The sequence below is a fragment of the Lontra canadensis genome, unplaced genomic scaffold (assembly GCF_010015895.1).
Source record: "Lontra canadensis isolate GAN:19392208 unplaced genomic scaffold, GSC_riverotter_1.0 scaffold33, whole genome shotgun sequence".
In the NCBI taxonomy this organism is placed as follows: domain Eukaryota; kingdom Metazoa; phylum Chordata; class Mammalia; order Carnivora; family Mustelidae; genus Lontra; species Lontra canadensis.
The window spans coordinates 11,881,324-11,903,988 of NW_022631027.1; the positions used below are offsets into that span (position 1 = coordinate 11,881,324).

General features: G+C 35.3%; 1 protein-coding gene across 1 annotated transcript in view; it reads left to right on the forward strand.

The window, feature by feature from the left end:
* Window positions 1-22,665, forward strand: part of SNX7 (sorting nexin 7) — a 96,455-nt gene that overhangs the window by 55,643 nt on the left and 18,147 nt on the right. The window contains exon 8 of the mRNA XM_032867198.1: window positions 15,158-15,310. Coding sequence (XP_032723089.1) covers window positions 15,158-15,310 — 153 coding nt within the window. The remainder of the gene's footprint in view (window positions 1-15,157; window positions 15,311-22,665) is intronic.

A 22,665-nucleotide genomic window follows, 5' to 3' on the forward strand; every position in this document is an offset into this window, starting at 1 on the left:
CCACCTTAGGCTTATCCGTGTTAAACTAGAATTCTCCCATCTGATAAGTGAAGAGTGGTAGTTTTAATTTGTGTTTCTCTTATGATGAGTGGGATTAAGAATTTTTATATGTTGAATTGTATTAAATTTACCTTTAATTTATGTAAAATAAATTCCTTTGATCCACCTGTTGGTTAAGCCCTACAACTGTACTGTTTCAATAATGGAGGTTTTAGAACGTATTTTATGTGTGATGGGACTAGTCTATCTCCACTTGTTGCTCTTTTTGTCTATTTGCAGTGTTTTTAAAAGTAGACTTTAAAAATACTATTTGTAATGATAATCAAACACTTGAATTATGAGTCATTTCCTAGAGATAATTAATGTGTTGTCATATTCAGAAAAACCCTAATCCCATTAGTGGCCTATTAGTGGATGGATATATTTCCAAAAGTACCATTAACTAAGTTTGTTTCAGGCTAATATTTCTTCCAATTTTTTTTCATTGTTTTATGAAAAATGAACTAACTGAGAAATATTCAATAATATGAGAGGCTTTTTAGGAAAACAGGAGCATTACTAAAGGATACCTGTGAAGGAGAGATCAACTAACTTATATACTTGAGCATATCTGTTATTCCATTTATATTAGTCAGAGCTTTCCAGAGCTGTGCTGAACAAGATAGTACCCACTAGTCACATGGGGCTATTCACAATTACATTTGGATTAGTTAAAATTAAATACAATTTAAAACTCAGTTCTTCGATTGAACTAACTGTATTTCAGGAATCATGTACGGCCATTGCTACTATTCTGGGCACTCCAGAATAGAACATTTCTGTCATCACAGAAAGTTCCATTGGCTAACTCTGTTTCAGAATATGTTACAAGAACTGTTTTTTATGAATGGTAATTTGGTTGATTTGATCAAAGAGGGAAGGTCATATCTAATGGAGGTTTTAGGTTTGTTAGAAATTCAGATGGAAAAGAGATGAATGTCTGAAGGAAACATCAAGATAATTCACTTGAATAAATGTGTAATGTAACAATACTTAGCAAAGATAACATGTAGTCACTAGACTTCTTGATCACCTGCTTCATCACTTAAATATTTCTGAGCACAGCACCTGTTATATGTACATTTTAAATCCACAAATTATCGAGTCATACTACTAGATTCATGTATTTTCCTGTATTATAAACTATGCAAATAAGTTAAAAACATTGATAAGTGTTAAATATAAGGTTGTCAAGAGATACAAACTCCCAGTTATAAAATAAAAAAGTCATGGAGATGTAATGTTCAGTATGGTAACTATAGTTAATGATACTATATTACATATTTGAAAGTTGCTGAGAGAGTAGATTTTAAAAGTTCTCATCACAAGAAAAAAAAAATGTGTAACTATGAGTGGTGATGGATGTTAACCAGACTTATTGTGGTGATCACTTTGACATATGTACAGATACCTAGTTGTTATGTTGTATACCTGAAACTAATATAATGTTATATGTCAGTTAAAAAAAAAGATTTACATACAAATGGAAGTTCCTTTGTGTAGCTCTGAGAGCTGTTTTCTCGTGCACTGAAGTTCACTGGCCCATTTTGGAGCTGAGTAGTGTTTTGAGGGTTGGATCACAAGTTAGAGAACCCAGTTTCGAGAAAGAAGTTACAAAAAAAGTCACTGAGACCTCAAAAGCCTTACTTTTTTCTTGTTGGTAAAACGGGAAAAATAATGTTTGCCTTATAAGTGAGAATTAAATGAGATAATATGTGAGATATTGTATGGTTAAGCAATGAATAAAATAAAAGTCTCTTTTGACAGAAAATTGTAGAGCCTATAAAGGCTTGTAAAAGACATGTTTAGATTTTGCTTTGAAATAACTTTTAACCTAGTAGAACCTAATGATAATAAAGCATATTGCTTTACTAAGCTTAGATTATGCTTTTCAGGAACAAACACAGGAAATTATTACATCGGTCAAAGACCTTGACTTTTTTTTTTTAAGATTTTTATTTATCTACTTGACAGAGAGATTACAAATAGGCAGAGAGAGGGGGAAGCAGGCTCCCCGCTGAGTGGGGCTTGATCCCAGGACACTGAGATCATGACCTGAGCTAAAGGCAGAGGCTTAACCCACTGAGCAACTCAGGTGTCCCCTTGACTTTCTTTTTAATATTTAAGGAGATACATCATTCCTTTTTAAAAGGTTTATTGTGAACCAGACTCATGGAAACACCTAGAAAGCAATGAATCCTCTTTAGTCCAATATGTATTTACTATGCCTCTGTTGTGCAGAAGATTCAAAGGAGATCACTACTTTTTAAAAAATAGGACCCTTTAAATAATTGGCTTTGTTGCCTCCAGTGTTACAGGAAATCATATTCTTTATTTGAGAGATGTTAGTGGTGCTGGAGATGCTGAATTGAAAGGTGATGTGTCAACTACATTTGTGGGTGTTTATGATTCAAATTGACATTTAAAAAAATGCATTGTGTTTTGCTGAACATGTTACATTTGGATAATAAAATTACCAATGGGTTTCAGGGAGAAAGGTTTCTACTTTTTAAGAAATGTATTGTAAAGTATATAAAAAAGGCACTACTTAGTAATCATATGTATGCCTGAGCAGCATTATATAATCAGGCATCTGATTTCTCCAGACACATCTTACCTCTCTCACGAATCAGAAAATAATATAATTTTATTGTTAAGAGCCCTCTTATCTCTCCCCTGAAATTTAATTAATACTTGTTAAGAAGACATAGCTGTCAGATTAGAATTGGATTTTTGAATTTTCTATTGTCTTCTGATGGAGTGGCAATCTAAATCTTTTTATTTAGGTATATTATTTTCAAGAACTTTTCGAAATGATAATTTCCCAGCTTTTCTGATGATGAAGAGAAATTTTTAGCATTTGAATAAATAGATTGAATGGTTGATTTTTTTTCCATAAAAGGAAATAATAGAGAAGCCATTTTAAAAAAGAAAACAATGAAGATATTTTTAAGAAAGAATAGCTATTATTCTCAAATTGTTTTGTTCAAAATTTTGGTGATGTTATTACTTTAGGGTTAGGTACAGGCTCATTTTAATTTTGTGTGGTATTTAGAAGTGTAAAGAAATAATCATTGGAAAGGCAGTAGGGAAAAAAGCCTAGATTCATTACTAATATTTCACTTTTCTAAAATCATCCCTCCATTCTAAAAATAATTATCAAATTCCCACCTAGTGTAAACATGGGGGGATGTAAAATGGTAAAAAAAAAAATAGACACATGGTCCTCATGGTACAAACTTACATTTCAACATAGGAAATTTAAAAAAAGATTAACTACTGTTAATCAATGTTAAGGAAATAAACAGTGGTCTGAAATAGACAACAGCAAAAGAAGCCACTTTGTACATAAATATTCTTCTGGAAAAGATTATCTGAGAAACATATTTAAGCTGAAATTAGAGAAAAGAGAACTAGCTAGAAGATGTAAAATAGAATGATTTGTCAGATACTCACCATTCATTTTAAATCTTCTTGTATATCTCTCAATAAAGTTCAAAAATGTCTTTTCCCAAAAGTTCTACATTTTGAGATAAATTTATTCCTAAGAACCTTATTTTTTTGTTTGTATATCTTAAATCATAAATCTAAAAAATTTTTGTTTTACAACTTTGTATTTGGCTCGAGTAAAGAAATGTAATTCACTTGAGCATACTTATCTTATATCCAGCAATCTTCTAAATTAGTTTTAATTTTAATACTTTGTAGACTCTTTGAGATTTACGATGTAGAATATCCTTCCTGTCATGGGTGCATATTGATAGTTTTGTTTATTTACTTGGTATTTAGTATTTATTCAACCATTATACTTTCTATTTCTTTTTTTATTTCATTTCTTACTGAGCTGGCTAAAAAATGCATTATAATGTTATTAGTGATGGGACATTCTTCTGTTATTCCTGATTCTACCATAGGTGCTTTCAAGATTTTTTTCGTTAGTAATGATGATTGCTATCCCCCCATTTTTAATCAAGTTTAGACAGTTCCTATTCTCCATGATAGGAAGTTGATTCATAAGAGGGTGCTGAATTTTATTAAATAGTTGTCTGCATCTACTCGTATAAGTATATGATTTTTCTCCATTATGCACTTAATGTGGTAATTTACACTGAGAGGTTTTCTCACTTTAACCATCATTGGATCCCAGGTAAATTCAACTTTACCATTGGTGGGTTTGGCTTGATCAGTGTTTTGGGACTTTTATATCTATATTTCTAAGTAAGAATGATTCGTCATTATCTTGTACACTTCAAACATACACAATTTCATTTGTCAATTACATCTCAGTGAAACTGGGGAAAGAAAAAGAAGGACTTGTCATTATATTGCTTATGCCAGGAGTATCAGTTTTTATATCAAGTCTTTCTAACCTCAAAAATTGTTCCACTTTGGACTGAGTTTTGTGAGATTGCCATTACTTGTTAATGAAGAAAAAATTCTTCCAATAATGCTTTTGGAGCAGACCCCAAGAAGCTGTTTCAGTGTTAGGTTAGGGGCTTAGTCATGATACTGGAGAGACTCTTAGGTTTTAATTGTGCTATCTGTATGGTCTTACTACTGTACTTGCAAATGGAGACAAGACAGGGTGAGGGAAAGGTGTGTTTACTTGCCACTAGTTCTAAATTATAATGTAAGAGATAAGCAATGAAAGATGGTTGATTGAATAGTCAGCTAGGGTAATTCTTAGAGAGGTAGTGAAATCCCCCCTAGACCGCTGTTTAGCAGGGATAGACCACAGTGATTGAAAAAAGTTTGGTATTTTCTTCCATTAGCCTGGCAGCTATTCCTAGAGAAATAGACTGTGAGGAAACTGCTTTCTCAGTCTATAATTTTTATAAATGATACTTTGACAAAATTGTTGGTAATCATGGCAATTAACTCCTCTAGAATTACCATGCCAAAGTATATTAATTATTTATTAAATATATAGTTCAGCAGTCAAGCAGATTTGCTTCTAACACATATTTTAATATAGTGTGTAATTCAAACATTTTTACCCTAAGAGTTTACTTTCTTCGATATAGAAAAGTTGGAAAGTATACCCCAGTCATCTGAGAAGGACCCATTAATTGCCAGTGTAAGCTCAACATTTTTTTAAGCTCTGCCATTTTAAAGTTTCATTTGAGTATCACTACTCCATAATAGATTTATGTTTGTATTAATTTAAAACTATTTGTATATGATCTCCATAAAATATCTATCCACATAAAATATCATAAAAGATTATGCCATGTTTATTCATGACATTAGCAATAATTAATACTGATTAATTATAAATATTTAATACTCACCATCCCTGAGTATTAATGTGTATATAGGAATCCCAATTTCAGAGACATAGATTAAGGCATTCCATATTGATCTCATCATGAAATTGTATCCGAACGGAGAGCATTTTCTGACATGGGTAAAGATCCATCTCTATGAAATCAATATGCCAAAAAGTGAGTGAGAAAAGAAGGAAAATATTTCACACGGGGGCACCAGTGCTAGCGTGTCACTCGGCACAGTTAGAGTTCAACAAGTAGCTGTTGACTGAACTAATGTATTTTCTAGGAACTAATAACTAAGCTCTGATAAATAAGAAAAACTAAAGGCCGAAGAAAATGTTTGGAAATACGGCGATCTTCTTAAGTTGCTGATCAGGTGCTGTTAGGTACTAGAAGGAGACTCTAAAGTGCCTTCAGAGTCAGGGGAGCAAAAGGTCCATTTGCATTTTTTGTTTTAGGATTTTATCATTCCGTGATTAACAAGATATGAATGTTCCTTGGTTAAAGTGGGATACTTTATTAAGATGACATGGCAACCTAATTCTTTAAAATGGGGGTGATGCTTGGACTTTTTCTGATTTGGAGGGGGTCCTGATGGAATGGCCTTACATAGACGTCTGGGTGTGACTGCATTGTGCAGTATAGATACCAACACTCTCGGATATATTGGGGCTTGTGGGGAAGCTTTCTGAGCTATTGAGAGAGTGTCTCTTTGTTTTCCTTATGACTGCTGTTCCCTTTTTTATGCAGGTTCTCAGTAAGGATTCTCTAAGATAGTACAGATGAGTGAGCTGGCAGACTCAGGACATTTCTGACACACCAGTCCTTCCATGGTCACTTTGGGTGCCACTCTAACCCTAATGTGCACTAAGTGCTTAGTCCCAGGGTTTTTACCAAGATATTACTCAAAGAAACCTATTAAGTAGGGACTTTCTCCTCATATTACAGAGGTGGAAACGTGACTATTAAGGAGACTATTCTACATGTGTGTGATTGTGAAATTTTTAAAACTCGGGAAAAGAGGAGGAGCCCAAAACAATGTATTAATGCCCTAAGGCAACGAAGAAAAGTAAATGTTACTTCTGCAGAGTGGAGCTGCCTCAGTGGACGGGACATGTGGAATTGGGTCACAAAGCATCTTGTCATTAGGATGTGGGGAACTTGTCACCGAAGCAGGCACACTCCAGGTACATGTCCTGCTTCCCACTTGCAGCAGATCCCTGGACATACAGAAATGTTCTGGAAATGAGGATATTCAGTGTAAATGACATTTGAATTACTTGTAAAATGTTTTATAGTTTTCTGAGGACCTTGAAAGCATAGTGCTACAAAATAATTGATCGAATCAAGAGATGCGGCCAAAGAATGGAACCAGACTTACATATTCATATATTTTAATGATGGGGATTAGGCACTCAGATTGGAACAAGTGTTTTAATAGTTTTCAAATGAACCGCATCACTGTTTTCTGTTCTAGAAGAATTCTAGGGCAAATTAAGCATCATTAACATACTACACTAAAAACCTTAGTAATAAAGAGAAGTCTTGTCTTGTCCAAAAGCTAGGCAATGTGCATCAGCTACACTGAGATGCAGAGCACTTGTCTGGGTATTTTTCCAGAAACATGCAGCTCTCATTTTTTGTTATTTAAAATTTTCATCTGTGTTTGCATATAATTAGTATTTCCCTATCACCTCCTTGGTTGCCCAAACCACCCAAATTACTACAGCAAAGTCACTTTCGGAGTTTCAGAGCTTAAGTGTGATCTTGACCTCCAAAATTTGTTTGTTTGCCCTACATACGACTGAGTGGTTTTCAATGTTTACATAGAAGTGTACATCCCTCTCTTTATATAAGACTGTACCTGTCACGTTCAGGCCTTCATTTCCTATTTCCCCCATCCCACCTGTTCTTCCAGTTAATCTTCACAGCAAAACGGACTTTTCTCCCAATGCCCATGTATTGTAAGTTGACAAACCCTACTGATTCTGTCTCCCAGCATTTAAGTTTTCTCCTCTCAGTGACCCTGCTTCAGGAATCTGATCGTTACTACTGTCCCTGGGTCCTTTCGGTTCCTCAGCCTCCTTCAGTGATTTTACTTGTCTTCTATTAAGGAAACCCATCAGGACCTGAAAACTGCCAGCCTCTCTTTTCCTCATTTTTTTAAATTCCCCTCCTCACGCTCTAGGTACCAACTTTCACAAACCACCTATAATTTTTCAGATGTTCCTAAGTAAACACGCTTCCAGGGCTATAAACAGCTATTTGCTTTACGTGAAATGCCTTTATTTGGCATTTCTTCATCTAGTTGGTTGTTTAATCCCTCCCTTTGGGTATGAGTCCCTCAGGGCAAGGTCAGTTTCTTCACTCTTCATACAATACCTCTTTATTTCAGGTGTATATCATAGTGATTCAGTATTTTTATATACCACAAATCAAGCCCCATGATAAATCTAGTTACTTACCATCTGTTACCACACAGAGTTTTCACAATATTATTGACAATGTTCCTTATGATTTATTTATTTTATAGGTGCAAGTTTGTACATTCTACTCATCTTCACTATTTCACCCAACCCTCATCTTCTCCACCCCTCCACCCATGGCAACCAACCGTTTGTTTTCTATTTCTGTCAATCTATTTCTATTTGTTTGTCTTGTTTTATAGATTCCACATATCAGTATTTGTCATTCTCTGACTTATCTCACTTAGCATAACACTTTCTAGGTCCATCTATTTTGTCACAGATGTCATGCTTTCATTCTTTTTTGTGGCTGTATAATAGTCTATTGTATATCTACACCACATCTTCTCTATCCATTCATCTATATATGGACACTTGGGTTGCATCCATATCTTGGCTACTGTAAATAATTGTTGCAGTGAACATAGGGGTGCATATATCTCTTTGAATTATTTTCATTTTCTTCAGATAAATGCCCAGAGGTAGAGTTGCTGAATTATACAGTAGTTCTATTCTTAATTTTTTGAGGAATTAAAAATTTTTTGAGGGATCCGTAGTGGGTGCACTAATTTACATTCCCACCAACAGTGTTCACACTTTCCTCCACATCCTGGCCAGCACTTGTTATTTCTTATCTTTTTGGTGATAGCTATTCTGACAGATGAGAGAGGTCATACCTCTTGTTTTAATTTGAATTTCCCTGGTGACTACTAATGTTGAGCATCTTCTCATGTGCCTGTTGCCATCTATATGTCTTCTTTTGGAAAATACCTATCCAAGTCTTCTGTCCATTTTTTAATCAGGTTTTTTTTTAATATAAATTGTGTATGCTCTTTATATATTTTGGGTATATTAACCCCTTGATAGGTATATGATTTGTATATATCTTCTCCCATTCAGTAGGTTGTCTTTTGGTTTCATTGATCGTTTCCTTCACTGTACAGAAGCTTCTGGTCTGGTGCAGTCCCATGTGTTCATTTTAGCGTTTGTTGCTCTTGCCTGAAGAAACGAGTCCAAAAAAATATCTTTAAGACCAGTGTTAAAGAGTTTACTGCCTATTATTTTATTCTAAGAGTTTTTTATAGTTTCAAGTTTACATTCAAGTCTTTAATCTATTTTGAATTTATTTTTGTATGTGGTGTAAGATACTCATCCAGTGTCATTCTTTTGCATGTGGCTGTCCAGTTTCCTCAATACTGTTTATTGAAGTATTGTATATTCTTGTATATTGTATATAATTACATTGTATATTCTTGCCTCCTTTGTTGTATATTAATTGGCCATCGAAGGTGTAGGTTTATTTCTGGGCTCTCTATTCTATTCCATTGATCTATGTCTCTTTTTTTGCCAGTATCATACTGTTTTGATTGCTGTAGCTTTGTAGAATAGTTTGAAATTAGGGAACATGACACCTCTGGCTTTGTTTTTGTTTGTTTGACTATTTGGGGACTTTTCTGGTTCAATACAAATTTTCGGACTATTTGTTCTAATTCTTTGAAAAATGCCATTGGTATTTTGATGGGGATTTTGTGGACTTGGGTGATATGGACATTTTAATAATATTAATTCTTCCAGTTCATGAGCATGGAATATCCCTATATTTATTTGTTTATTTCTTTCATAAGTGTCTTACAGTTTTCAGTGTCCAGGTCTTTCACCTCCTTAGTTAAATTTATTCCTAGGTATTTACTCTTTTGATGCAATTATAAATGGGACTATTTTTTAAATTTCCCTTTCTGACAGTTTGTTATTAGCATATAGAAACACAGTTGATTTCTGTATATTAATTTTGTATCCTAACACTTTCCTGAATTTATTTATTAGTTCTAATAGTTTTTTGGTGGATTCTTTAGAATTTTCTATATATTGTATCATGTCATCTACAAATAGGGACAGTTTTACTTATGTCCAATTTGGATAGTTTTTATTACTTTTTCTTGCCCAATTACTGTGGCTAAGACTTCCACTACTATTTTGAATAAAAATGGTATAGTGGGAAGCTTTGTCTTATTCCTGATCTTAAAGTAAAAACTTTCAGCTTTTCATCATTGAATATAGTGTTAACTATATTAACTGTGGGTTTGTCACATATGGCCTTTATTATGTTGAGGTACACTACTTCTATATATACTTTGTTGAGAGTTTTTATTATAAATGGATGCCTACTTTTGTCAAATGCTTTTTCTGCATCTACTGAGATCATCATATGATTTTTATCTTTTGTCTCTAATGTGGTGTACTACATTGATTTGTAGATATTGAACCATTCTTGCATCCCTGGAATAAATCCCACTTTATCATGGTATATGATCCTTTTAATGCACTTTTGAATTTGTTTTACTAACACTTTGTTGAGATTTTTTACATCTATATTCATCAGGGATTTAGCCTCTAATTTTCTATTTTTGTAGCATTTTTGTCTGGCTGTTCAATCAGCACTCAGTTCTCCAGGAAAAATTGCTCTGTATATATGTATAGATTTGGTGTGCCCATGGAGGAGGTGAGCTCCGGGTCTTCCTACACTGCAGTCTGGGATGCCCTTTATCTTAGTTCCTAATACAGACTAGATGGATGCTGAGTGAGTACTGCTGGATGAGTGAGTGTGTGGGATGAAGCCGGTCCTCCTTACCATTGTTTCTTCATGATGCCAATGCAGTTAATTGTTTTCCTTTTTCCTCTCCTCCCTTTTTCTTTAACCATCCCTGTACATCACTGACTTAGGAAATACAGCTCTGTGCTGGTCAAAAACTTAGTGATTTGCCATTTCCCGAAGAATCCATTTCATGCCCAATATAATTTATACCCTCAAGCAGTGAAACTTTAATCAACCTATCCAGCAGCGTTTCTGGTTTCTTCTTGTCTACCTCCAGACTTCAAACCTACCTCTTATCCATTCTGTTATCACGGTAGCATGCCATCTTTGTGGTTTTGTTGATACCTTACCTTCATCCAGGTGTTTCTTCCCCAGTCTCTGCCTACTGAATTGACAGTTAAAACGTCCCCTGCTCCAATCAGAATCAGTCCTCCATTCTGGGTTGTCCTATATCACTCTTAATTTTTTCCTCAATTGTGGTATATATATTACATTCTGCTTTGTATTATAGTCTTTGGTTTTTATTGCATTTTTGCCTTCATATATTCTAATAGATTACAAGCTCCGTGAGTTAAAGCTGAATCATTTCAACCTTGAAAGCCACAGGCAAGCTAGCTTGGTGCTGTTAATATGAAAAAAACATGGGCTTTGACTTAGGCAGACTGTGGTTTGAATCCCTATAATGCTATAAAAAACTGTACGATCTCTTTCATTTTTTTCTCCCAGTTTCCTAACGTGTAAAAAGAAGATAATAGTACCAAATTTGCAACATTATTAAGCAGATTAAATGAAATAATATATGTAAAGTATATAGCTTAATGCAATGGCCTATGGCAGAAATGCAGTAAATGGTTATTATTCTAGTTGCTGTTACTGGTACTATAGTAGGGAGTCACTATTGGACAAAGACTTTGTTTTGTTTGCCTGAGCTCTGCTATTAATGGTTTTCATTTAATTGTGTGGCTAATTTCTAGCTGAATATAACTGAAGCTAGAAATTACCCATTAGCCTTGCTGTTAAATATAAATCTTATTTTTTTCCACTATCTTACAATCTTGTACTATTTATTCTGGTATTATAACATTTTCCTGGCAAAAAGGTTGCTTGCTTCTTCTGTTTTTCCACTAACAGAGGGCCAGATCACTTCCAGGATTTGTGAAAACAATTATTCAAGCTTTAATCCTTTTTAATTCAGTCTTTTCTGTGCTATTATATAGTAGTGAATATGAATTGAATTTCCTGCTTTTAGAATTATTGAAACCTGCTGTGTGGCTGGAAGGGCTTCCTTGGCCTGCCAGGTTCTGGCACATCTAACTCACCCATTTTGGTTATCTTTTATTGAGTGTATATGTTCTAAGCCTGATGGCACCATCCAAATGCACAGTTCCTTATACCAAAGAACTTGCCAAAATTGAAGCCAATTAAGGGAAAGGACATACTATGACTTTGTTAATTATTAGGAAAGATAGAGTCCAGCTCATTCTTCATTTGAACTGGATGCTTTGTGCTTATTATCAATTTGAGATTCCTAGAATTGAAATGATGGGAAGATGATTTAGTGTGGGGAAATACCTAATGTCTCTTTTCTCCTTTTCCAACTGAAATAATGATGAAATCATCAAAGAAAGAAAAATTACTTATGTAGAGCCACAAAAAAATGCCAAGAGTTGATCATATATATTTAAAGCATAGGCATCATCTTCCACCCTGGTGAGAACAGATTAAGAAATAGCACTAGAAATTGACTTAAGACCAACACCCTGGCACAGGAATGCAATACTCCCAGAGAGCGAAATTCTGGAAAAGGAGAGGGAATCGATTTCAGTTTCACCCACTGTTGATGATGTTGATGACGATTATGATGATGGTGATGGTGATGGTAGTGGTCATAGTGGTGGAGGTGGTGCTGGTAATACATAACATTTACTAGGCAAATTGCCAGGCACTGTGAAAGAATTAGTGTTTATTATTTTATGTATTTAAAATCCCGGGTCACCTGGTGGCTCAGTGGGTTAAGCCTCTGCCTTCGGCTCAGGTCATGATCTCAGGGTCCTGGGATCGAGCCTGGCATTGGGCTCTCTGCTCAGCAGGGAGCCTGCTTCCCTCTCTCTCTCTCTGCCTGCCTCTCTGTCTACTTGTGATCTCTCTCTCTCTGTCAAATAAATAAATAAAATCTTTAAAAAATATAAAATAAAATCCATATGTGTAGGTATTGTTATTTTTATATCCATTTTACAGTTGAAGAAACTAGGGCTTCAACAGCTAGTCTTACCCAATGCCACATAGTTTATAAAGACAGAAGTGGGACTTAAACTGAAGTCTGTCTAACCCAGCATCAGTCTCCTTAATCACAGTGCCGTGGTGATAAGTCTATACCCCTTCTTTCTGTAGGAGAGAGTGAGGTCAGAGAACAGGACAGGACTTCTCCTGTAACTCTTAGCTGGAGCAGAAGCGCCAACCAGCCAGACCACCAGTTCCAAGGGCTTCTGTGAGGGGGAGTTGTGGATTGATGAAGGGAAAACTCCTGTAAACCCCTTCTGGCAGGGACATCATGTTAAACTGTCAGGAAGGGGAGAAAGATAAAATATATATGACTTAGATACTCTATTTCCTAAAGTCTATTTTAGGAGAGGGTCTGCCAGTGATCTCACTCCAGCGCATAGCAATTTTAGACTGCAGAAGCTATGCAGAGGAGAATAATAGTGAACTTACCGCTGGTGTAGGTACCTCCTGGTTCTACATAGGAGAGGCATTTTGCTGGTAATTTCCATCTGGTTATGAAAAATAGCACAATTTCACCCAACAACCCAGAGGAGTGAAGTTCTCTAACCTGCCCCTGAGCTTTTTCCAGCAGACCCAGATCCTGTTTGAAATATTTGGACTTTCAGCAATTTTACTCTTATCTTATGCCCTAGCATCCACAGCCCACCATCAAACATCCTTTTAATATAGCCCATTAACACCGCTTTAGACAGATTCTCTAAGATTTAATAGAATATTCACCCCAAAGAAGACACATACTCTAAAGTAATAAGTGGCCTCACCGAGATAGTTCACAAACAAAACGAGTAAAAAAATAACTCCTTCTCCTGCCCCCGCAAAAAACAGGTAAGTTAACCTTACTATTAACATAGATCTCCCATTGCTAATGGAAGATTTTATATAATACCAAATGTCTATTCTTAGGAAATAAAAGCAAATATAGCTGCAATGAAACAAGGACAGAAAAGTGAAATTCCATAGCAAAAATAATAATGATAATGAAAAGACTAAGAATAATAACTCACATGAGCATTTGAAGCAAAATAACATATTTTGATTCTAAGATATTTTCACATTTTAATGTCTCCGAAATGGGGATCTTCTTAAGTAATGGCCCCTTTCAAATACTTTTCAGTACGCCACAGTGGTAAGGTATGATGCCCCTTTGAAAATATGAGAGAGATGGTATCAGTTCTGCTTGAAGTTTCCTGGCCTTGGATCAAGCCGCATAAAATCCATTGACTTTACCACCAACTGCGTGGCTCAGTAGGATCTGGTCACCCATTCCTTCTGTGACTTCATCTGCTAGAACCTTCCCTTTGTTGTTCACTCCACTACATGCCACAGCCATGCTAGTCTCTGTGTTCTTGAGCCATCCAGGCATGCTTCCACTTCCAGTCCATTGCCCTGGGGTTTCCTCTGCCAGGAATGATTTTCCTCCTGAGAGTCTCATGGTTCACCATCACACTGAGCCCAGATATTTAATCAAATGATACACCCCCACTGAGGCTTGCCCCTGTCATCTTATGTGAGCTGGCATCATCCTCCATTCCATATCTACCTTTCTGCTTCCTTTTTTCTCTTTAGCATTAATTCTCAATTGATAGTTCCTGTTTCATTTATCTTGCTTTTTGTTTGTCTCTGCGGTTGAGTATAAGCTCTGGTACAAGCAGGGATTTTTGTCTGTTGTCTTCACTGCTGAACCTCCAAGTCCTAGAAGAATGCCTGGTACAGAGAAGGCACTTAATAAACATGTGCTGAGTATATGAATAAATAGGGTACATAAATAAAGTATGTATAAGTATATGTATTAATATGTAAATATTAATATAATGTAATGTAATGTAAATTAATATGTAAATAAATAATATGTAAATACACCAAATATAAAATAATAACTTGATAGATTACATGCTCAAAAGTTGGTAGGTGGGAGGTAAATATCACACTAAGCCTGTCTGATGGTACATGGACTAGCAGGCGTCTTAAGATACAAACCTGCTTCTATTACCAGCTCCATGATATTTGGCAGGTTAATCCCCTGCACCTCCAGGTGGGACTGCATAATCCTCGTGGATGTTATACCATGTCAGTTAATTGAGCCTTCTAAAAACAACTGAAGAATGAGGACCAGGAATGGGAAGCTGGCGAATGACACCATACCTCATAACATAAATATTATCACCATACACAATAGTGGTAATGAGACTTAATGCAAAAGAATTTTGAGATAACTTGTAGTTCAATTTCCTCTGTTTTATAAATAGTGAAACCCAAGCCCAAGGCTTGAGGGACTTAGCCAAGGTCAAATGCTAATTGGTGGCAGACCTTAGAACTCTACCCAGCATCTCTGGCTGAACCCAGTCTTCTTCTGTAACTGGTTAGTACAGAGGGTGAATGCCGGTAACTTTCCAAACAAAGAATTATTCTTAAGCTGTCTTGATAGAATGATTGGCTTGGATCTGATGAATTCATTTCAGTAACAAGAATCCGTAGATTGATGCATCTCTCGTTGTGATCTAATTCAGCTTACAGAAGAGATTGGAAAACTTGAAGATAAAGTGGAATGCGCTAATAATGCCCTGAAAGCAGACTGGGAAAGATGGAAACACAATATGCAAAATGATATCAAGTCAGCGTTTACAGATATGGCTGAGGAGAATATCCACTATTATGAACAGGTAATTAGTGATATGTGATATTGCTTCATTTTATGAAAGTTACCCTCTCTTTAACTCTCTATCTGTCCTTTGTTGCAAGAGTCTATTAAGGGACCAAGGGTCACATTCAAAAGCCTCGTTGGTGGCTTGGTGCCCACAGAGTAATGCTGAACCCACCCACTGAAACAAATGTGTGTTTGTGGAGGAAGGATGAAACTCTTCCTTACACGGCATGCCCCGAGTGCCTAATTTGAGCCCTGATGTGAGAAAGAAATAGGATACCCTTTTGCTTTATTTGTTTTCTCCACAGTTGCTTGTTTGGGAAGGATTTGAATTTTTCAAAACCACTTTGTGATGCTTCCTTCTGATTCTCCTATCTTATTTCCTCTTCCTCTCCCTCTCTTATGGGTAGGAAGGGTTTGCAGCATGAGAAAAGGACCAGAGGTTTGAAGGAGCAGAAAATCAAATCTCGTGTCCCTGCTGATACCATCTCACCTTCTGTAGCTGTTTAACACCTCTACAAAAGAGCATGCGCTATTTTTTTTTTTTAGTTCAGTTTAGTTTAGTTCAGCTTTTCTCTCTCTCTCTCTCTCCCCCTCCCTCTGTCTTTTTTTTAGTTCAAGATAGAACCTAGGCACCATTTTGCTTTTCAAATGATTATTTTTTTTTATTATTTTTTTACAACTAACAGTTCTCTAAGGTAGTTTTATTTTAAATGAATTTTATACTATCACTTTTTAAAAAAAAAAATCTAGCATATTCTAAACATACTCTTCCCAGAAGGTTCATTTTGAACATACATCTTTAACCTTATCTCTGGCTGGATTAATAACTATATGAAATTGGTACATTAAGAATATTTTATGCTTTAGAATCTATAGTGTGTGTCAGTTTAATACCATAAAATATTGTATATTTTGAAAGATGAACTAACTGATAATGATATTTTCATTTAACACAAGTTTCTTAAGCCCCTACTTCCAGCAGACAGTGTGCTGGGCCCTCGAGGGACCACAGTATGCAAGACAGACACAGTGCCTTTCTCATGGAGGCACAATCACCAAGGGAACAGACAATTAATACAAAAGATTATAATAAAGTATAAGACATTCTAGCATAGAAAGGCATTGCGAAGGCATCTAACCTGATCTAGAAGGAATGGGGGAGGTTCTGCAGAGGACGTTTTTAAGCTGAGACCTGAATGATAAATAAGGTAGGCAGACAAAGATGTGAGAAAGAGTTCCAGTCAGAGAAAATACATGCAGAAAATCCTAGAACATGTTCAGATAACTGAGGTTCTTTTTTTTTGGAGGTTGGTGAAGCGCAGGCTTCATGTTCAGTTCAAGAAAGAGGTTTTTGTAGGGAAGGAAAAAGTTTTCCTGAACCTTCATAGGGTCCCTGACTAGGTCTGAAAATTATAAGGAGAAAGATAAATTTACAGGAGAAAAGAATACAAATTGATTTAATGTAAGTTCTCTGAGACACAGAAGCCTTCCTAAGGACACAGAGTCTGGAAGAAACAGACCTGAGTATTTTATGCGAGGTTTGTTGAAAGGTGGATAGTCATGTAGAAATATGGTAGATTAAGGAGTATGAGGTATGTATAATAAACCGGGGAAAACTTAACAAGGCCTGTTTGTTAGATGTCTTCTTTGTGTTCCTTCCCTTTGATAAGGACGTTTCTTTCCTCTGGATATAAGGAAAGCACATTTCATGTGAGGGTTTTATCACCTGCATAGGGGGTTGAGGGTTGTAAAAGGTCCAAGTGACTTTCCTGCCTCTGCTGTAGTTCTCCAGCTCCTTCAGCTTAAAGGATTCAGTACGGCCAGGTGCGATATTTTGCTGCCATGTGTCCTGAACCCCACTGTGCTGAAGAGGGCCTTATGATATAAGTCTTTTATTTTTCATCCTGAGGAAAATAGGAAAGGCCACTGAAGACTTTTCAGTGGGGAAATGACAGTATCTATCAGACTTGCCTTTTAGAAGGGTCACTCTGGCTTTTATGGGTCAGAGTGCAACACAACTGGACGTGATGAGACCTAATTGTTAGGGAACTGTTGCCGCACCAGACAGAGATGGGACCTGACACGGGGATTTCATGGCAGAGGCCTAGAACCTCAAGTGATTGAAAAGACCATTTTCTCTTTCTCCTTAATTTCTTTTTATTCTACTTTAACAACTTTAAGTAAATTCAAGTATCTCAAAGGGATTTCACATAAGTCTTAGATTTTGAAATGGTTTAAAATATTTTGTTGAATAAAGCACATTGACCACCATAGACTTTCTTACCACTTAACTATTTAAATCCACAAAAATAACCTTCTCTCTTCTTTACATTAGAACTGTCCATTCTGATGTTACAGAATTGTTATGACAACCAACCAAAATAATTTATAAGAAAATGCCTTGAAAATTATAATAATGCAATATACTCTAAGTGATTATGATTATAAAACGTAAGCATATTAGGTTATAAAAATCACATGACAAATGTACAGACTGTATTTGCCTTTAAATGATAGAATCTGCAAAAGTTTTTTTCTAAGTTTGGACTTTATTTTTTTAAGGGAAAATGTTCATAGCAATTCCGCTGAACTCCAACTGAAATATTTGGGTTTTGACTATACCTGTCATATAAATTCATACTTTTGTCATTCTCATAGACTGAATTCAGTTTATATAAAATACTGTTTTCTTAGAAACAGTTAAATTAGCATCATTGTACCATATTGCCATTCTTGTTCTTCACAGAAGTTTATATCAGTGTGTTTTTAACTCTTTCCCCCGAATGAATTGTATTTCTTCTTGTTACTAAAATGTATTAAGTGCACTGCATCTTACACATGTAACTTTGAAGGAATCATTGTTTTTCTTTAAATTCAAAAGAACCCTACAGTTTCAATTATTTGTTGTTTTTTTCCTCTGAGTGAATAACTTTTAACTGATTTGCCATATCAGTCCAAGCATAATCAGGAAGTTGGAGCCCTTAAATAATCAAGGCTTCCTAATTAGCACACAGACTGTGTGGCCTGAAACAGTAACCGTCTGCTGTTATCTGTTAACTTCAGAATATCTTAGATATACAGAGAAGTGAACTGTTACAGAATCTTTCCATTTCCTCTTTTAATTTAATCACATTCTCATGGAAACACTTTTTTTCCCATCAACCTTTGCAAATATAAATCCCCAAAGGGGTTTGTTTCTCGTATGATAGATGAATTGGGGTATAAACATTTGCCTTTGGACTTGTTTTATGAAGTGAAATGGTCACAGCTTGTTTCTAACTTAAAATTTAAATATCAAAGTGACAGAGGAAAATCAGCTTATAGATGTGAGGCATGGGTCTATATCAGAAGCCAGCTATTGTCATATTGAAATGTACTACTTAGATGTGTGAATTTACTTGGAGATGGTTGACACTAAATATAAAACAAGTATCTCCATGTGAACTCTAACTAAGTAAAATGACATTCCATTTTGTCCTATATGAACAATAATTAAGAATAAATTTCTTATTTCTAAAAATAAGAATTAACAAAGCCTTATAACAAAATTCCAGTTGAACACTACATCAAAAACTAATGATGTACTCTATGTTGGCCAACTGAACATAATTACAAAAAATGAAGAAAAAAATTCAGTTGAACATGGGTGATTTCAAAGTATATTGTTACCAAAAAAACCAGGGAAAGTTACTTCCTGATAAAATACGGAGGGATGCTAAAACCATAAAACATGACCTACTGGATTAAGTGCATGGACACTTTCTAAAACAGAAGTGTCTGTTTCTGTGGTTGTTTATGCTGATGGTAATGATGATGATGATGATGGTGGTGGAGAGATTTGAAAGGAAGTGGTCCTTGGTAGGTATTGCAAACTGAAAGATTACACTCTTTGAAAGTTCAAGTTTAATATCATAATGAAAAGATCATACATTTGCCAAATAAAACAGTTTATGGTTAAGTGAATATAAAACTTAAGTGAATGTAATACAACAACTCCTTTGCACAGTTTACTTTATAATATTAATGTATGGAAGTCCTTGTTTCATAGTCTTATTTTTGTGGTTATAAAATTAATATATATGCACACTAAAAACAAACAAAACAACAACGAAACTAGGTATATTGATATATAAATTAAAAATAAAGACTACCTGTAACCTTTTCTCCTGGAGAGAGTGGCATGTCTAAATACATAGAAAAATAATTTGCTGTGTTCAGGTCAAAATATTTTAAGATTTCAACGTGACTCTTTCTGAATGTGTCAGCATAAAAACATGATGACTTACTTATTTTATGTCACAATGATTACAGTGGATATGTGTTATTTTGAGATCCATATTTCTTATTTATTTACTTTTCTATATAACATACAATCTTAACCTAATACAATCACATTTATATACTTTGGTTAGCAAAGGTAACAACTAATAGTTGAAACTTTAGGTTATTTTTTTGCTCTCACAGATAATACTGTTACAAATAATTATGAACATTAGACGTTAAAAACTCTCTGGATGAGAATTTCAAGAAATAACCAGGTCAAAGGACATTTCATTTCAAATTCTATCAGTTTTACTTAAAAGTGTCAGGTGTCTCATGTGAAATCATTCATTTAAGATTCTGTTAACATCAAAATCCTGTACTAAGCACTCCAGAGCATCCAGATTCAAACTTTAAATCTTGCCATTAGGACCTTAGAGTTTACTGGGGAAGAATAATAAGTATATGTATTTTTCACTTGATTACTATGACTTTGTTTTAATGGAATAGTATTTAAATTAGTTTTATTTACTTGAATTGTAATGAACAGAATTAATCAAAGGGTTCTATCACTATGGAATAATATAAATGTATGTGTCAACATGGAAGTGTTAGAAATAAAAATGATTATAGCATAGGACATTTTCTGGAAAATAAATGAAGAAAGAAAAATATCATTGCAAGAGTGTACCATCTAGCCCGATGAATAATACAACTAATGTTTTCCTAAAATCCAAGTCCAGTTATTTAAGGGCCACTTAAAAATTAGGGAAATTTTTAAAAGGTGCATGCGTGCACGCGCGCGCGCGCAAACACACACACACACTTAGATTATAGTAGTCCTACAAAGTAAGTAATGAATGAGCGTGGAACATCCTAGAAGTTCAAGTATAGTTGTATTTATTTAAAAATGTATTCCTTGTTATGTTGGGGAATGGTAAAATAAATTCTAGTAAAAGAGTTGTTTGTTTTAAATTCAGGGGTGTACTACATAGCTTGGAATGTGTTGTTAAGTTTTATAAATTTAAAACACCTTGGCCCAGGTAAAGAGAGCTCCCAAGCATTGTGACTCAAGGAGGTTAGTCTTGATAATGATTATAAAACTGCCAGATAAGCAGGATTCTATGTGGCATTTAGATTTTTGTCCAAAATTTCATTCTTCTTTTAAAAACTAGGAATCAGATAAGTGATGGCCTCTGTGCTCATTTATATGAATTAAAAGAAGCCTTAAGGGGGAATAGCTTCCCTAGACTTAATTTCATCCAGCAAAGAGGAACTGTTCTATAACAGGACAGAAACCTGGGGAAAAAGTACCCTTTTCAAATTCTGGGAGGCAAGAGCAAAGGAAGGAAACCCAGGCTATTCCCTAGGATTTAGTAAGGTGGTTTTAAAAAAAAGTTACAGAAAGCTTAGTTGTAATTATGAAGTCACAGACTGGAAAAGAGAATATAAGAGGAATGAACAATTCTAAAAAGTAAAAGTGAAGCAGTTAAAGGATCAGATATGATTATACCGTGGACCATGGACTATGAAAGACAAAGACGCAAAGGGATGCAGTCAAAGATGAAGACAGAGGAAACAGTGTCAGGAGGCACATTTCAGGAAGAAGTGAGGTTTGGAGAAAAAAAGTGAATGACTTCCAAAGAGTATCAAAGTCACGTGGGAGTGGGTGTTGAGGATGCAAGAAAGCTAGGAATTAGTGAGCTGTAATAAAATTAGTAAAGTGAATCTTTAATGGAAACCATGTTATGGAAGCTGAAAAAACAGAACTACTTCAATTCTATTTCATTCCTGTTTTCTCCATCAAGGAGGGTGAAAGTATAAGTTGAAAGATTTATAAAGCAAATATAAATAAAAGCTAACAAAAATCCAGTATATTTGAACAGATAATAAAACAACAACTCTGCATTTCCACAAAAAGAGAAGTCTGGGTATATTCTCTTTTCCAGTGAGAGATGCAAAAGCCCTTCCTTTACCAGCCCCAAAAGCAGTGCTTACCAAGCCTTAGTTGTAGCCCCTATAATTCTAAACTGACTTAAGTCAGGAAGATCAACAGACTTCTGCTCACCCAGGAGAAATATAGACTGCTTTTCTTTCCTAGGTAAATACTAAAATTAGTTTCAGAGAAAGTTTTGGGGAATGCTGGAACAATGACACCTCTTTCCAAGGTAGTTAACCTCTGTAATTTCTGATATATACCATATACAATCACATAATAACTGCTCAAGTCTTTGTGAACCGCCTTTCTTGTAGAGAGAAGTGTAGGAGTGCCAGAGACTCTTCCCAGAGAGTTATTTAATATCATTTTGACCCCAAGGAATGACAGGTAGTTTTTGAGCTTTCCTTTGACATGTTGGGACAGAGGCATAATAAATGGTCTATATTGAACCATTTAAAAATTATTTTTTATATTGGCAGTCTCTTAGGATGAAACCAAGTAAACAGATACTTTCTTTAAAGTTAATGTGTCTCGGGATGCCTGAGTGGCACAGTCAGTTAAGCGGCTGCCTTTGGCTCAGGTCATGATCCCAGTGTCCTGGGATCGAGTCCCCGCATTGGGCTCCTTGCTCGTCAGGGAGCCTGCTTCTCCCTCTGCCTCTGCCTGCCACTCTGCCTGCCTGTGCATGCTCACTCTCCCTCTCTCTGACAAATAAATAAACATAAAATCTTTAAAAAATAATAATAATAAAGTTAATGTGTCTCATCTCCGCTCCCTAATCATAAGAACAAAGAAGGTGGCTACAGCTGGGAATAATTCAGTTATCTCAGGGATTTTTTAAATCCATGTCAGGGGATTTTTAAAAAAAATATATTCATGCCTCATACCATTTACTAAAGTTGGTACCTGACCTGATCCCTAGGACCCAAGAAGACAGATTTCTTGATGGTGCTAAAACAGCCCTTCAGACGAGTCTACATCTTTGAAACTCTTTGAAGAATGTTTCAGAATTACATTATATAGACCCCAGGATTAAGTAGATTCCCACTGTGTGTAGACTAGCTGTCCTGGGAAGCAAATACACCAGCTTGAGAGGCTAAGATGCTTAGATTTTTAATTAGCCTAACCATTTTTATACCAGTTAAAATTTTTAATACATTACATTCTTGTGT